This window comes from Ranitomeya imitator, chromosome 2 (genome assembly GCF_032444005.1).
Source record: "Ranitomeya imitator isolate aRanImi1 chromosome 2, aRanImi1.pri, whole genome shotgun sequence".
Classification (NCBI taxonomy): Eukaryota; Metazoa; Chordata; class Amphibia; order Anura; family Dendrobatidae; genus Ranitomeya; species Ranitomeya imitator.
Genome location: NC_091283.1, coordinates 230,462,978 through 230,479,991, shown reverse-complemented (window position 1 = coordinate 230,479,991; position 17,014 = coordinate 230,462,978). Strand labels below are relative to the sequence as shown.

The window sequence follows — 17,014 nt, the reverse complement described above, 5'->3', positions numbered from 1 at the left end:
TGTATACTCTCCAGCTGTCCTGCCTGTATACTCTCCTGCTGTCCTGCTTGTATACTCTCCTGCTGTCCTGTCTGTATACTCTACTGCTGTCCTGTATGTATACTCTCCAGCTGTCCTGTCTGTATACTTTCCTGCTGTCCTGCCTGTATACATTCCTGTTGTCCTGTCTGTACACTCTCCTGCCTGTATACTCTCCTGCTGTCCTGTCTGTATACTCTCCTGCTGTCCTGTCTGCATACATTCCTGTTGTCCTGCCTGTATACTCTCCTGCTGTCCTGCCTGTATACTCTCCTGCTGTCCTGTCTGTATACTCTCCTTCTGTCCTGTCTGTATACATTCCTGTTGTCCTGCCTGCATACTCTCCTGCTGTCCTGCCTGTATACTCTCCTGCCGTCCTGTCTGTATACTCTCCTGCTGTCCTGTCTGTATACATTCCTGCTGTCCTGTCTGTATACTCTCCTGCTGTCCCGTCTGTATACATTCCTGTTGTCCTGCCTGTATACTCTCCTGCATGTATACTCTCCTGCTGTCCTGTCGGTATACATTCCTGCTGTCCTCTCTGTATACTCTCCTGCTGTCCTGTCTGTATACTCTCCTGCTGTCCCGTCTGTATACATTCCTGCTGTCCTGCCTGTATACTCTCCTGCTGTCCTGCCGGTATACTCTCCTGCTGTCCTGTCTGTATACTTTCCTGCTGTCCCGTCTGTATACATTCCTGCTGTCCCGCCTGTATACTCTCCTGCTGTCCTGCCTGTATACTCTCCAGCTGTCCTGTCTGTATACTCTCCTGCTGTCCCGTCTGTATACATTCCTGCTGTCCTGCCTGTTTACTCTCCCGCTGTCCTGTCTGTATACTCTCCTGCTGTCCTGTCTGTATACTCTCCTGCTGTCCTATCTGTATACTCTCCTGCTGTACTGTCTGTATACTCTCCTGCTGTCCTGTCTGTATACTCTCCTGCTGTCCTCTCTGTATACTCTCCTGCTGTCCTGTCTGTATACTCTCCTGCTGTTCTGTCTGTATACTCTCCTGCTGTCCTGTCTGTATACATTCCTGTTGTCCTGCCTGTATACTCTCCTGCTGTCCTGTCTGTATACTCTCCTGCTGTCCTGTCTGTATACTCTACTGCTGTCCTGTCTGTATACTCTCTACTCTCCAGCTGTCCTGTCTGTATACTCTCCTGCTGTCCTGTCTGTATACATTCCTGTTGTCCTGTCTGTATACTCTCCTGCTGTCCTGCCTGTATACGCTCCTGCTGTCCTGTCTGTATACTCTCCTGCTGTCCTGTCTGTATACTCTCCTGCTGTCCTGTCTGTATACTCTCCTGCTGTCCTGTCTGTATACTTGTTATGATCTGGTGATTAAGGAGCAACATGTGACTAGCTCTGAGCAGGTGGTAGCTATACTGACCGCAGTCCCTAAGCTCAACACAACACTAGAAGTAGCCGTGGGGGGTACCTGACACTCCCTAGACCCCTCGACACAGCCTAAGAGCTAACTACCCCTAAAGACAGAAGCAGGAAAACTATCTTGCCTCAGAGAAAATCCCCAAAGGATAGATAGCCCCCCACATGTAATGACTGTGAGAGGAGAAGGAAATGACATACTTAGTATGAAACAAGATTTAGCACAGGAGGCCACTTCTAGCTAGAGAGAAAAAGTACAGAAAAGAGCACTGTGCGGTCAGTTAAAAAAAACTAGAAAAAGTCCACCGTAGAGAAATGCAAAAAGTCTCCACACCTAACTAAAGGTGTGGAGGGCAAACTCTGCTGCCCAGAGCTTCCAGCTAGCTGAATAGATCCATATTGATAAGCTGGACAAAAGAGCAAAAACTACAAAATGCTGATCAACAAAGTCCACAACAAGTGAACTGCAAAAAGACAAGCAAGGACTTAGATTTGCAGAGCTGGTCAGAGTGACAGGAAATCCTAAGAGCAATGACTCCAGGCAGGAACAATTGACAACTGGCAATGAATGAGAGAAAAGGCCAGACTAATATAGCCGAGCCAAGAAGACGGTCAGTGAAAACAGCTGCAAAAGCTAAATCCAGAAGCAGCCATACCACTCAAAACCACAGGAGGGAGCCCAAGAGCAGAACTCACAAAAATGCTACTTACAACCACCGGAGGGAGCCCAAGAGCGGAATTCACAACAATACTCTCCTGCTGTCCTGTCTGTATACTCTCATGCTGTCCTGTCTGTATACTCTCCTGCTGTCCTGTCTGTATACTCTCCTGCTGTCCTGTCTGTATACTCTCCTGCTGTCCTGTCTGTATACTCTCCTGCTGTCCTGTCTGTCTACTCTCCAGCTGTCCTGTCTGTATACTCTCCTGCTGTCCTGTCTGTATACATTCCTGTTGTCCTGTCTGTATACTCTCCAGCTGTCCTGTCTGTATACTCTCCTGCTGTCCTGTCTGTATACATTCCTGTTGTCCTGTCTGTATACTCTCCTGCTGTCCTGCCTGTATACTCTCCTGCTGTCCTGTCTATATACTCTCCTGCTGTCCTGTCTGTATACTCTCCAGCTGTCCTGTCTGTATACTCTCCTGCTGTCCTGCCTGTATACTCTCCTGCTGTCCTGTCTGTATACTCTCCTGCTGTCCTGTCTGTATACTCTCCTGCTGTCCTGTCTGTATACTCTCCTGCTGTCCTGTCTGTATACTCTCCTGCTATCCTGTCTGTATACTCTCCTGCTGTCCTGTCTGTATACTCTCCTGCTGTCCTGTCTGTATACTCTCCAGCTGTCCTGTCTGTATACTCTCCTGCTGTCCTGTCTGTATACTCTCCTGCTGTCCTGTCTGTATACTCTCTTGCTGTCCTGTCTGTATACATTCCTGTTGTCCTGCCTGTATACTCTCCTGCTGTCCTGTCTGTATACTCTCCTGCTGTCCTGTCTGTATACTCTCCTGCTGTCCTGTCTGTATACTCTCCTGCTGTCCTGTCTGTGTACTTTCCAGCTGTCCTGTCTGTATACTCTCCTGCTGTCCTGTCTGTATACATTCCTGTTGTCCTGTCTGTATACTCTCCTGCTGTCCTGTCTGTATACTTTCCTGCTGTCCTGCCTGTATACTCTCCTGCTGTCCTGTCTGTATACTCTATTGCTTCCTCCCCTGCCCAGGAGTTGTGGTATGATCAGACTATGCTCCTGCACAATAGGCCACAGCAATTTTACAGCACATAGCCGGGTACATTTGTAACATTTTTTCAAAACAAGAACATTTTTTTTAAACATATCCAAAGGAGGAACTTTTTATTATGCTAAAATCTATTGATTAACTTTGTTTGTGGGAAAACCCCTTTAAGCAAGATTGTTGTCATTCATATACAGCAAGCAGAGATACTAAAAATAGTGAGAAATGAAGACCGACGTGGAGGCGTGTGGTTGCTCCCCAAAGGCTCTGCCAAATTGGGGCAGCAGGACACATGGTGGACCCTGACAACTCTCTCTTGTTGCAGCCAGTTGTCGGCGATGGATAGCAACCTGAGCGGTGTCTCCAGATTCTGCAGCGGCGGGATGGACGGCGCCCTGGTCATCTGGTCCTCATAGGTAGGGTGAACCTCTGTTTGGCGGGGTGATTACACTTTCCAGGGACTGAGGAGTTAATTCTGCCACTTTCTGGTCTCCAGAGCTGAGCTGCCTCCTGGGAACTACGGATGTGGACGTGAGACCCTGAGAAACCGGAGACCTGCTGCTCAGAAGTGACTGAATGTCAAGAAGATTCCTGGCAGATCCCAACTTCCTTCTCACATGAGACGCGTCCATAACAAGAAAATACAGCCGTGTTTACACGTATCACTGTGTCAGCCGCCTCATTCCTCACCCCCATGGACCGGACCAGAGACCCCTGCAGTCCTATACATGGACCAGACCAGAGACCACTAGAGTCCTATACATGGACCGGACCAGAGACCCCTGCAGTCCTATACATGGACCTGATCAGAGACCCCACGGTCCTATACATGGACCGGACCAGAGACCACTGGAGTCCTATACATGGACCGGACCAGAGACCCCCACAGTCCTATACATGGACCGGACCAGAGACCCCACACACCTATACATGGACCAGACCAGAGACCACTAGAGTCCTATACATGGACCGGACCAGAGACCCCTGCAGTCCTATACATGGACCTGACCAGAGACCCCCACAGTCCTATACATGGACCGGACCAGAGACCCCCACACACCTATACATGGACCGGACCAGAGACCACTGGAGTCCTATACATGGACCAGACCAGAGACCCCTGCAGTCCTATACATGGACCGGACCAGAGACCTCTGGAGTCCTATACATGGACCGGACCAGAGACCCCTGCAGTCCTATACATGGACCTGACCAGAGACCCCCACAGTCCTATACCTGGACCGGACCAGAGACCACTGGAGTCCTATACATGGACCGGACCAGAGACCCCCACAGTCCTATACATGGACCGGACCAGAGACCCTGCAGTCCTATACATGGACCGGACCAGAGACCCCTGCAGTCCTATACATGGACCGGACCAGAGACCCCACAGTCGTATACATGGACCTGATCAGACACCCCCACAGTCCTATACATGGACCGAACTATAGACCCCTGCAGTCCTATACATGAAAAAACAAAATCCAGCTCACCATACCGACATTCCCAAGAGCTCGGAGCACGGAACCGCTGTGTCAGGGCGTAGACGAACAGGAAAGAGAAGGAGATCCAGCTCAACGAAATAGTGAAAAATCCATAGTTTATTTCACTTAAAATATAGTGAAAGGACAAAACATCAGCATACAAAAAAATATTATAAAACCAAGGTCAACGCGTTTCCGGTGACTAAGCACCCTTAATCATGATACCATGTATCATGATTAAGGGTGCTTAGTCACCGGAAACGCGTTGACCTTGGTTTTATAATATTTTTTTGTATGCTGATGTTTTGTCCTTTCACTATATTTTAAGTGAAATAAACTATGGATTTTTCACTATTTCGTTGAGCTGGATCTCCTTCTCTTTCCAGTCCTATACATGGACCGGACCAGAGACCCCCACACACCTATACATGGACCTGACCAGACACCCCCACAGTCCTATACATGGACCGGACCAGAGACCCCTGCAGTCCTATACCTGGACCGGACCAGAGACCCCTGCAGTCCTATACATGGACCGGACCAGAGACCCCACACACCTATACATGGACCGGACAAGAGACCCCTGCAGTCCTATACATGGACCGGACCAGAGACCCCACAGTCCTATACATGGACCGGACCAGAGACCCCTGCAGTCCTATACATGGACCGGACAAGAGACCTCTGCAGTCCTATACATGGACCTGATCAGACACCCCCACAGTCCTATACATGGACCGGACTAGAGACCCCTGCAGTCCTATACATGGACCTGATCAGACCCCTGGAGTCCTATACATGGACCGGACCAGAGACCCCTGCAGTCCTATACATGGACCTGACCAGAGACCCCTGCAGTCCTATACATGGACCTGATCAGACACCCCCACAGTCCTATACATGGACCGACTAGAGACCCCTGCAGTCCTATACATGGACCTGACCAGACACCCCCACAGTCCCATACATGGACCGGACCAGAGACCCCTGTGGTGTCTTACATGGACCGGACCAGACACTCCCACAGTCCAATACATGGACCGGACCAGACACCCCCACAGTCCTATACATGGAACGGACCAGAGACCCCTTGCCGTCCCATACATGGACCGGACCAGAGACCTATACAGTCCTATACATGGACCTGATCAGACACCCCCACAGTCCCATACATGGACCGGACCAGAGATACCTACAGTCCCATACATGGACCGGACCAGAGACCCCTGTGGTCTCATACATGGACCGGACCAGACACCCCCACAGTCCAATACATGGACCGGACCAGACACCCCCACAGTCCTATACATGGACCGGACCAGAGACCCTTTGCCGTCCCATACATGGACCGGACCAGAGACCTATTCATTCCTATACATGGACCTGATCAAACACCCCCACAGTCCTATACATGGACCGGACCAGACACCTCCAGAGTCCTATATATGGACCGGACCAGAGACCCCTGCGGTCCCAAACATGGACCGGACCAGACACCCCCAGTCCTGGCTGGCACGGTGCTAAATAAGGAACGTGTCTCTGACTGGAGAGCCCATATGACTGAAGTTAGAGAAAAATACTGTTCAGTGCCCAACCCCCCTTCCCAGGTGAAGCACTAATTGGGATGTCTTACTGACCAATGGGATTAAGGGGGAAGGGGCGTCCAGCCACACCTACAGGGGTTAAATTAGGGTCCCCGGGGTCAGCGACTTCCTCTTAACCCCGGCTGACCCCTGGAAGCTTTGCCTCATTAGCGCAGTAGGTAGCGCGTCAGTCTCATAATCTGAAGGTCATGAGTTCGTTCCTCACACAGGGCAAGAGATTCCCCGGCTGACCCCTGAAAGCTTTTGTCCTGCGGACCCCGCAGGGGGCAGCTATGTCTGATATCTTGGTGGGGGTCCTGCGGCAGAGAGCAGCACAGGAAGGTGAGCACTGGCTTCAAGCTCTTATTACCAGCCTCGGCGCTCACCTCCCTGTGCCCTCTCCTGACCCCCCGTCCGTGCCTTCAGTCCTGGCTCAAGCATCGTTTTCCTCCCCTGGGGCACCATCCACTCCTGCTCCTCCTGATCTCTCCCCTGGCTCTGCTGCCCAGTCCCCACTGGCCTCTGACTGGGAGCCTCGTAACCCCGTGCCCCAACACCACCTACCCCGGGGTGGTCCCATCTGCTGGCCCACCTTCGTCTGTCTTTGTCCTTGAAGGCACGTGCTCGTCGCCCAGGCCACCGGCCCACCCCCTGTTCTTGGCCGGCGCTCCTGCTGCTGATCCGCCGGTCCAGGGAGACAGACGGTCTGCTTGGTGCTCTCGCCCTCCAGAGCGGCTCCGGGTTGGCGATGGGGCATTGGTCACCTGACGCCATGTGGGTCGTGCCGCTGCCCCATTCACGTCTCCATCCCCTCGCGCTTCCCGAGTGCTTGCCGGTACATGCCGAGCCCGGGACAACGCAGTCACCGCCCATCCTCCGTTGTGTCATGTCCGGGCTCCTCCCACATCCCCGCATCACATCCGGGATCCTCCCACTCCTCAGCGTCACTTCCGGGTCGTCACATGCCCGCCAACACCGTCTCTCCTGCAGGCACAGCCGTACTGCCTGCACAGGGGAAAGGGGAGACAGGGCATAGGTCCTTCACAGAGCGTGCTGATCGGTCCAAGCGATGAAAGTGCCCCAAACACCATCGATGCACCCACAACACCCCCACTGACAATAACTTCCCAAGCAGCACCTAATAAGTTATACACTACCCCCTGTCCTCCCATACACGACCCATAATATCACAGCCCAATATGGTAATGTAATACAACCTCCCTTCCATGCTCAAAACGCATCAAATTAAAAATCACCCCAACCCTTAAATAGCACAACGATAACACCAGGAAACTATGGCGTTATAGCCCATATCCCGCTCAACGATCCCCTTATTACAAATATACATGCCTCCAACACACCCCACAGCTGCTGCAGATGCAGGCATGGAGGCCTCAGATGATTCCCGCCATCATTCCTGCTGTCCCGTTACCACCGCAGACGCAGCTCACATAGGAGCTGCCTCTAGACCATCCACATTGGAATGGCCAACGCATCTGAGAGTCCCAATAGGCAGCTCGGGCACACGACAGATGCCAGCAGTCACGTGCTCCATCATTGGCTGCCAGCCGGGGAGACCCATCCCTATCTCCCAGGGCCTCGGCCAATTCAACCACCAGACCATTGACCAAGCGGGAACTGGAGTTCCTTCATCACCGGGAGTCACTTCTCCCGCGTCAGACAGTGGTGAGTGTTTCGAAGACAATGAAGACCACGCCGTACAGAACGTGGTGCATAACACAGGGTGAGCAAGCTAGCCTCAGCTATTAAGGCACTAGTTCAACACTTGATGCGCCTGGATCGCCCCCCACGTCAGGGCTATGGGGTACTCGGTACCTTGTCCTTCGGTTCTCAGTGGGGATGTCATGGTGGCTGACCCGGTCCGTGGCCCTAGGGGACGTCCGTTGTAAATGGGGAAAGGTCTTTAAAGGGATAATGCCCGTGATGCCACCTGTGGTATTCGGTCAGGGTGACCGACGCTGCTTAGGAGTCCGCTGGGGTGATGTTATGGCAGCTAGATGGTATACCTTCCCACCGGTGAAGTATATCCCCAGGGCTTCCCAGAGTGTAGATGGTGGATGATGTAAGGCGCAGTGAATAACGAGGACACAAGGTTGCAGTCTCTTTACCTTTACTGAAGGCTTCAGCATCCACAGTCCAGGGTAGGGACCACAGGGCAGGCAGAGTCCAGCTGGTCTGAAGGCAAATCCAGAGTCCCCTTATCCAGGTAGAATTCAATAGCCTTCCCCTAGCGCCTGAGTGTTGTAGTTCCTCCCTGCTGAGCAACTCGGTAAGGTCCTCTGTTATGATCTGGTGGTTTAGGAACAACATGAGACAAGCTCTGAAGGAGGTGGTATCTGTACTGACCGCAAACCCTGAACCTAGCAGCTCAACTAGAAATAGCCGTGGGGGGTACCTGACACTCCCTAGACCCCTCGGCACAGCCTAAGATCTAACTTCCCCTAAAGATGGAAACAGGAAACCTGTCTTGCCTCAGAGAAAATCCCCAAAGGAAAGATAGCCCCCCACAAATATTGACGGTGAGAGGAGGGGAAAATAACATACACAGAAATTAAATCAGATTTTAGCATAGGAGGCCATACTAGCTAGATAGATAGGACAGAAAAGGATACTGTGCGGTCAGTATAAAAACTACAAAAAAATCCACACAGAGTTTACAAAAATCTCCACACCTGACTAAAGGTGTGGAGGGTAAATCTGCTTCCAGCTAACAGAAATAATCCATACTGACAAGCTGGACAAAATATAGAATGCACAGAACAATAAGTCCACAACAAGGACTGAAATGAGCAAAGCCAGGACTTATCTTTCCTGAACTGGTCAGGAAATCAGGGAAATCCAAGCAGAGATGTGAATGCAGCCAGGAAACATTGACAAGTGGCACTGGCTGAAGGGAAGAGCCAGGAATAAAAGCTGAGCAGAAAGACAATTAGTGGAAACAGCTGCAGACTACTAAATCCAAGGAGCAGCCATTCCACTTAAAACCACCGGAGGGAGCCCAAGAGCAGAACTCACAAAAGTGCCACTTACAACCACCGGAGGATGGAGGATGCTCTGATAAGGGTATACCGTGAAGTTTGGTAGAGCAGTTTAGTATACATTTTTTGCAAAAAACGTATCAACCAAATACCCTGTTTTTTACATCTTTTACTAGCACTTGCGGATTACTGCGATTTTTTTCAAACTGAGTGTTTTTGGTTTTACTATTCTCTTTTGTGTCTTCAGGTTTCTTGGTGGTGTGTGAACATGTTCCTACAGGCTTGTTCACTGTGCAAGTAGCCCATGTGTTCCTGTTTCCATAATTGTTCTCTTGTGTCTACAAGACTGGGGATATAAAGGCACAGATGATTGGCCTCGGGGAGACCAAAACATCCTACACCACGGAGACACCATCACGTGTTTCTCAACGCAGTGATTCCAGAACACTGCCCCCATCACTTATGGGAAATATGCAGATGCATGTAAAGAAGCTGCGGAGACACCATCACGTGTTTCTCGACGCAAGCAGTGAATAGCCAGGCCTTTCCCCGGGAAGGAACAACCACGGGAAGGGCAGCATCCTATGAAGGAAAGCCACCTATGCCAAGCATGGTATCCATCCACAGACAGCTGTTTCGGGGTTTTTGCCCCTCATCAGTGTGGAGTAGGAATCTGGCTATTAGGAGCAGTGCCTAGTAAAAAGGCTATAAAGGCACAGATGATTGGCCTCGGGGAGACCAAAACATCCTACACCGCGGAGACACCATCACGTGTTTCTCAACGCAGTGTTTCCAGAACACTGCCCCAATCCCTTATGGGAAATATGCAGATGCATGTAAAGAAGCTGCGGAGACACCATCACGTGTTTCTCGACGCAAGCAGTGAATAGCCAGGCCTTTCCCCGGGAATGAACAACCACGGGAAGGGAAGCATCCTATGAAGGAAAGCCACCTATGCCAAGCATGGTATCCATCCACAGACAGCTGTTTTGGGGTTTTTGCCCCTCATCAGTGTGGAGTAGGAATCTGGCTATTAGGAGCAGTGCCTAGTAAAAAGGCTATAAAGGCACAGATGATTGGCCTCAGGGATGGCCAATAGCAATAGCAGGCCTTAGCAATGTGCTTCTCTGTTTCCTTTTTGGCAGCTTTAATTAGTTTTTTAGATAAAGTATTTTTTTCCCTATAGTTTTTTAGAGCTTCAATGGTGCCATCCTGCTTTAGTAGTGCAAATGCTTTCTTTTTACTGTTAATTACCTGTCTTACTTCTTTGTTTAGCCACATTGGGTTTTTCCTATTTCTAGTCCTTTTATTCCCACAAGGTATAAACCGCTTACACTGCCTATTTAGGATGTTCTTAAACATTTCCCATTTATTATCTGTATTCTTATTTCTGAGGATATTGTCCCAGTCTACCAGATTAAGGGCATCTCTAAGCTGGTCAAACTTTGCCTTCCTAAAGTTCAGTGTTTTTGTGACTCCCTGACAAGTCCCCCTAGTGAAAGACAGGTGAAACTGTACAATATTGTGGTCGCTATTTCCTAGATGCCCAACCACCTGCAGATTTGTTATTCTGTCAGGTCTATTAGATAGTATTAGGTCTAAAAGTGCTGCTCCTCTGGTTGGATTCTGCACCAATTGTGAAAGATAATTTTTCTTGGTTATTAGCAGAAACCTGTTGCCTTTATGGGTTTCACAGGTTTCTGTTTCCCAGTTAATATCCGGGTAGTTAAAGTCCCCCATAACCAGGACCTCATTATGGGTTGCAGCTTCATCTATCTGCTTTAGAAGTAGACTTTCCATGGTTTCTGTTATATTTGGGGGTTTGTAACAGACCCCAATGAGAATTTTGTTACCATTTTTCCCTCCATGAATTTCGACCCATATGGACTCGACATCCTCATTTCCTTCGCTAATATCCTCCCTTAAAGTGGACTTTAGACAAGACTTTACATAGAGACAAACCCCTCCTCCTCTCCGATTTTTACGATCCTTTCTAAACAGACTGTAACCCTGTAAGTTAACTGCCCAGTCATAGCTTTCATCTAACCATGTCTCGGTTATTCCCACTATGTCAAAGTTACCTGTAGATATTTCTGCTTCTAGTTCTTCCATCTTGTTTGTCAGGCTTCTGGTGTTTGCGAGCATGCAGTTTAGAGGATTTTGTTTTGTTCCAATCTCCTCGCTGTGGATTGTTTTAGAAATGTTCTTACCTCCCTTCTGAGTATGTTTTCCTGGGTCTTCTTTGTTCAAGTCTAATGTTTTTCTTCCCGTCCCCTCTTCTTCTAGTTTAACGCCCTCCTGATGAGTGTAGCGAGTCTTCTGGCGAATGTGTGTTTCCCAGGTTTGTTGAGGTGTAGTCCGTCTCTGGCGAGGAGTCCATCGTACAAGTAATTCACACCGTGGTCCAGGAATCCAAATCCTTGTTGTCTGCACCATCGTCTTAGCCAGTTGTTCGCATCAAGGATCCTGTTCCACCTCCTGGTGCCATGCCCGTCTACTGGAAGGATAGAAGAAAAAACTACCTGTGCATCCAGTTCCTTTACTTTCTTCCCCAACTCTTCAAAGTCCTTGCAGATTGTCGGTAGGTCCTTCCTTGCCGTGTCATTGGTGCCAACATGTATCAGAAGAAATGGGTGGACGTCCTTGGAGCTGAAGAGCTTTGGTATCCTATCGGTCACATCCTTGATCATCGCACCTGGAAGGCAGCATACTTCTCTTGCAGTTATGTCCGGTCTGCAGATGGCTGCTTCTGTGCCTCTCAGTAGTGAGTCTCCCACCACCACCACTCTTCGTTGCTTCTTGGCTTTACTTTTTGCTGTCACTTGTTGCTGTGTGCCCTTTTCTTTTTTGCTTGCTGGTATTGCTTCATCCTTAGGTGTGCCATCTTCATCCTCTACAAAGATTTGATATCGGTTCTTCAGTTGCGTGGTTGGTGATTTCTCCATGGTCTTCTTGCTTCTTTTGGTCACATGCTTCCACTCATCTGCTTTTGGAGGTTCTCTGACACTTTTTTCACCTTCTGTGACCAGTAGAGATGCTTCTGTTCTGTCTAGAAAGTCTTCATTCTCTTTGATGAGTTTCAAAGTTGCTATTCTTTCTTCCAGACCCCGCACCTTTTCTTCTAAAAGGGCCACTAGTCTACACTTCTGACAGGTGAAATTTGATTCTTCTTCTGGTCGATCTGTGACCATGTAGCACATGCTGCAGCTCACCATGTAGGTTGTCACATCTGCCATGTTGCTCCTAGATCCTGCTGACTTGCTGTGTGCTTTCCTTCTTGTGTAATCTACTCAGCCAAGCTCTCTTGCAATAATGTCCTACATGCAAAAATTCGCTGGTTTGGTGATGCTTTCCATGCAGCTGGTCCCGGCTGTACCCAACGATCTTCTAGCTTAGGGAGACTCCTTGCTTTTCCCAGAAGGCACCTGGAATATGCAAATTAGCCTCCTCAAGCTTGAATCCCTGGTTTTCCCAAACCACCCAAATGACCGACATCTTTTGAGAGACAGGGAGATCCGAAATAAAATCCATAGAAATATGCGTCCAGGGCCTATTTGGGACCGGCAAGGGCAAAAGCAACCCACTGGCACGAGAACAGCAGGGCTTAGCCCGAGCACAAGTCCCACAGGACTGCACAAAAGAACGCACATCCCGCGACAAAGACGGCCACCAAAAGGATCTAGCCACTAAATCTCTGGTACCAAAGATTCCAGGATGACCAGCCAACACCGAACAATGAACCTCAGAGATAACTCTACTAGTCCATTTATCAGGGACAAACAGTTTCTCCGCTGGGCAACGGTCAGGTCTATCAGCCTGAAATTTTTGCAGCACCCGCTGCAAATCAGGGGAGATGGCAGACAAAATTACCCCCTCTTTGAGAATACCCGCCGGCTCAGGAACACCCGGAGAGTCGGGCACAAAACTCCTTGACAGGGCATCAGCCTTCACATGCTTAGAGCCCGGAAGGTACGAAACCACAAAATCAAAACGGGAGAAAAATAGCGACCAACGAGCCTGTCTAGGATTCAACCGTTTAGCAGACTCGAGATAAGTCAAATTCTTGTGATCCGTCAAGACCACCACGCGATGCTTGACTCCTTCAAGCCAATGACGCCACTCCTCGAATGCCCACTTCATGGCCAACAACTCTCGATTGCCAACATCATAATTGCGCTCAGCAGGCGAAAACTTTCTAGAAAAGAAGGCACATGGTTTCATCTCCGAGCCATCAGAACTTCTTTGCGACAAAACAGCCCCTGCTCCAATCTCAGAAGCATTAACCTCGACCTGAAACGGGAGCGAAACATCCGGCTGGCGCAACACAGGGGCAGAAGAAAAACGACGCTTCAACTCCTGAAAAGCTTCCACAGCCGCAGAAGACCAATTGACCACATCAGCACCCTTCTTGGTCAAATCAGTCAACGGTTTAGCAATACTAGAAAAATTACTGATGAAGCGACGATAAAAATTAGCAAAGCCCAGGAACTTTTGCAGACTGTTCACAGATGTCGGCTGAGTCCAATCATAAATGGCCTGGACTTTAACAGGGTCCATCTCGATAGTAGAAGGGGAAAAAATGAAACCCAAAAATGAAACCTTCTGAACTCCAAAGAGACACTTTGACCCCTTCACAAACAAAGAATTCGCTCGAAGGACCTGGAACACCATTCTGACCTGCTTCACGTGAGACTCCCAATCATCCGAGAAGACCAAAATATCATCCAAATATACAATCAGGAATTTATCCAGGTACTCTCGGAAGATGTCATGCATAAAGGACTGAAATACTGATGGAGCATTGGAAAGCCCGAATGGCATAACCAGGTACTCAAAATGGCCCTCGGGCGTATTAAATGCTGTTTTCCATTCATCGCCCTGTTTAATACGCACAAGATTATACACACCACGAAGATCTATCTTGGTGAACCAACTAGCCCCCTTAATCCGAGCAAATAAATCAGACAGCAGCGGCAAAGGGTACTGAAATTTGACTGTGATCTTATTAAGAAGGCGGTAATCAATACAAGGTCTCAAAGAACCATCCTTCTTGGCCACAAAAAAGAACCCTGCTCCCAATGGTGACGACGACGGGCGAATATGACCCTTCTCCAAGGATTCCTTTATATAACTCCGCATAGCGGCGTGTTCTGGCACAGATAAATTGAGCAGTCGGCCCTTAGGAAACTTACTACCAGGAATCAAATTGATAGCACAATCGCAATCCCTATGAGGAGGTAGGGCACTGGATTTGGGCTCATCAAATACATCCCGGTAATCCGACAAAAACTCCGGGACTTCAGAAGGGGTGGATGACGAAATAGACAAAAATGGAACATCACCATGTACCCCCTGACAACCCCAGCTGGACACAGACATAGATTTCCAATCCAATACTGGATTATGGACCTGTAGCCATGGCAACCCCAAAACGACCACATCATGCAGATTATGCAACACCAAAAAGCGAATATCCTCCTGATGTGCAGAAGCCATGCACATGGTCAATTAAGTCCAGTACTGAGGCTTATTCTTGGCCAAAGGCGTAGCATCAATTCCTCTCAATGGAATAGGATACTGCAAGGGCTCCAAGAAAAAACCACAGCGCCTAGCAAACTCCAAGTCCATCAAATTCAGGGCAGCGCCTGAATCCACAAATGCCATAACAGAATGGGATGACAAAGAGCAAATCAGAGTAACGGACAAAAGAAATTTCGACTGTACCGTACCAATGGTGGCAGACCTAGCGAAACGCTTAGTGCGCTTAGGACTGTGACGGGGTGTACAGCAGAGCAAGAAGGGACAACAGGCCAAGGGATGATTCCACAGATTTATTATCAAGAACGCTGGAACAACACATGCAGGTAGATCTACAGAGTCCACAATTAGTCCAATGGAACAGGTTCGGGGCACCTCCCGATAATCCTTGTGCCAGGTAACAAAGCAATAGTCCACAATTAGTCCAAGGGATCCCAAAATAATCCCACGAGCGACGAGATATGTCCTCAGCTCAAGTCTCGCCCTGTTCACTTCCGCAGTCCCAGATGAGCGTGGGGTCTTGCCTCAGCTAAGAATCCCCACTCCTTCTCCTTCAATGATCAACTCACATCTGATCTCAAAATAAGAATGGATTGTCTGAGCTCCTGGGATCCGCCCATGAAGGGGGGTAGGGGTCACACCTTCTATTCAATGGTTGGGTCCACCAGAAGATTCTAGACTGGTGGGCTCCGCTTAATCTATGTAGTATGTACATTTGACTAGCCACCTGCTGTGAGGAAGAATGGCTATTCCTCCACTAGTGATGTTGACAAAGCTTAATTACAATAGAGCTTAGGGCTGCAAGTATTGGGGGAAGGAGACATATTGTTACAGGTGAACTCCCAGCAGGAGAGAATACATAAATTACAGCTAATAGAAACCAGAGAACAGTTACATACATCAAATGGCATATTATTCAAATACAGGACAGGGCAAAAGTACATATCATGACAATCCCTTCCCCTCCCAATTTGTGTACGTACCAGGGACCTCTACAGGTCGCTGGTTAAGTACACACAGGCAGAGCGTAACTTACATGTGGCTTCATGCAGCCACAAATTGGCATCGTAGCTCTCCCACATCATTGCCCAGGAGAACATCTGCAGGCAAACCACCCATCACCCCAACCACACATCGCCTGACCCCAAAACCAAAGTTCAGATCCACAGTGGCTGTGGGAATAGTCCTCCATTGTCCACCAGCCAGTTCAATGACAATCCCAGGTCCTCGATGGATTGCCTCAGGCCGAACCACTCGGGGATCAGCCAGTGTGAGGAAAGCCCCTGAGTCACAAAATCCAATAAGTCTCTGTCCATCCAGCATGACCTCCTGCAAGTGCTTACCTCGATGAGCAGAAGTCGTCATAGCTGCAGGTCGCACACCATAAACTCCTAGTGGTGCAACATGGGTGGGTGAGGCACAAGGCCAGTCCTCATGTAGTGGTGACACGTCGTCCTCCATGGCACTTGGCTGTACATAATTAATAATACGACTGGGTACAGGATTAATCATCATTTGAACAGCTGGGCAGGAGGCTTGCAGATGCCCCGGCTGTCCACATCGATAGCATCTGTGCTGGGTCTCACTCCATCCAAGGCGTCCTCTTGGGCGAGGGGTAAGGGAACCTGGAGGCCGGCCCCCACCTGAAGGTGCTGTAGGGTTTTGAGGACGACTCCTCCATGGGCTGGCTGGGCATGAGGCCTGCAGATGCCCCAGATGCCCACAACCATAACACCTGCGCTCTGCTACTTCCTCTCCTCGTCGTATTCCAGAAAATGCAGTAGAAGCAACTGGAGGCACATTTACACGGGTATCAGCATGAGGTGGTGGCTTAAAGGAACGGGGAACAATGGGGACAGAAGAACAGGGGGCCACCGGTGTTGTGGAGCTGGTAGGCCTCTCTCCATCCTCCAACAGAACCCTCCACTGAGGCTTGATGGTGAGAGCCTCATCAACTAGAGCTGCAGCTTCCTCCACAGTGGCTGGTCTCCTCTCACGCACCCATTCCCGGATCTCAGCAGGGCACTTGAAGTAAAACTGCTCTTTTAGGATAACCTGGAGGAAGGTCTCCCAGGTTAAGGCCTCCTCTGCCTCCAGCCAGCGATGACATATTTGTTTGAGTCTGTGGGCATACATCTTGAAAGACACTTCCTCATCACAGGCTAAAGTACGGAACTGAATCCTGTAAGTGTCTGGGGTAACAGCATAATGTTCTAGAATAGTCCGTTTAATCTCCGCATACTCACAGTTCCCCTGAGGGTCCATAGCTCTATAGGCT

The 17,014-nt window shown here is 49.4% G+C and overlaps 1 protein-coding gene across 3 annotated transcripts in view; it reads left to right on the top strand.

Moving 5' to 3' along the window:
- The window catches only part of LOC138662772 (actin-related protein 2/3 complex subunit 1A-A-like), a 218,598-nt gene extending 214,807 nt beyond the window's left edge, over positions 1-3,791 (top strand). For all 3 annotated transcript variants that reach the window (XR_011318069.1, XM_069748692.1, XM_069748691.1), the window contains 2 exons: positions 3,455-3,545; positions 3,626-3,791. Coding sequence is in view for 2 of the 3 variants with exons in the window: in XM_069748692.1 (XP_069604793.1) it covers positions 3,455-3,545 (91 nt within the window). In the remaining variant the exon portion in view is untranslated. The remainder of the gene's footprint in view (positions 1-3,454; positions 3,546-3,625) is intronic.
- Positions 3,792-17,014: the final 13,223 nt, after the last annotated feature.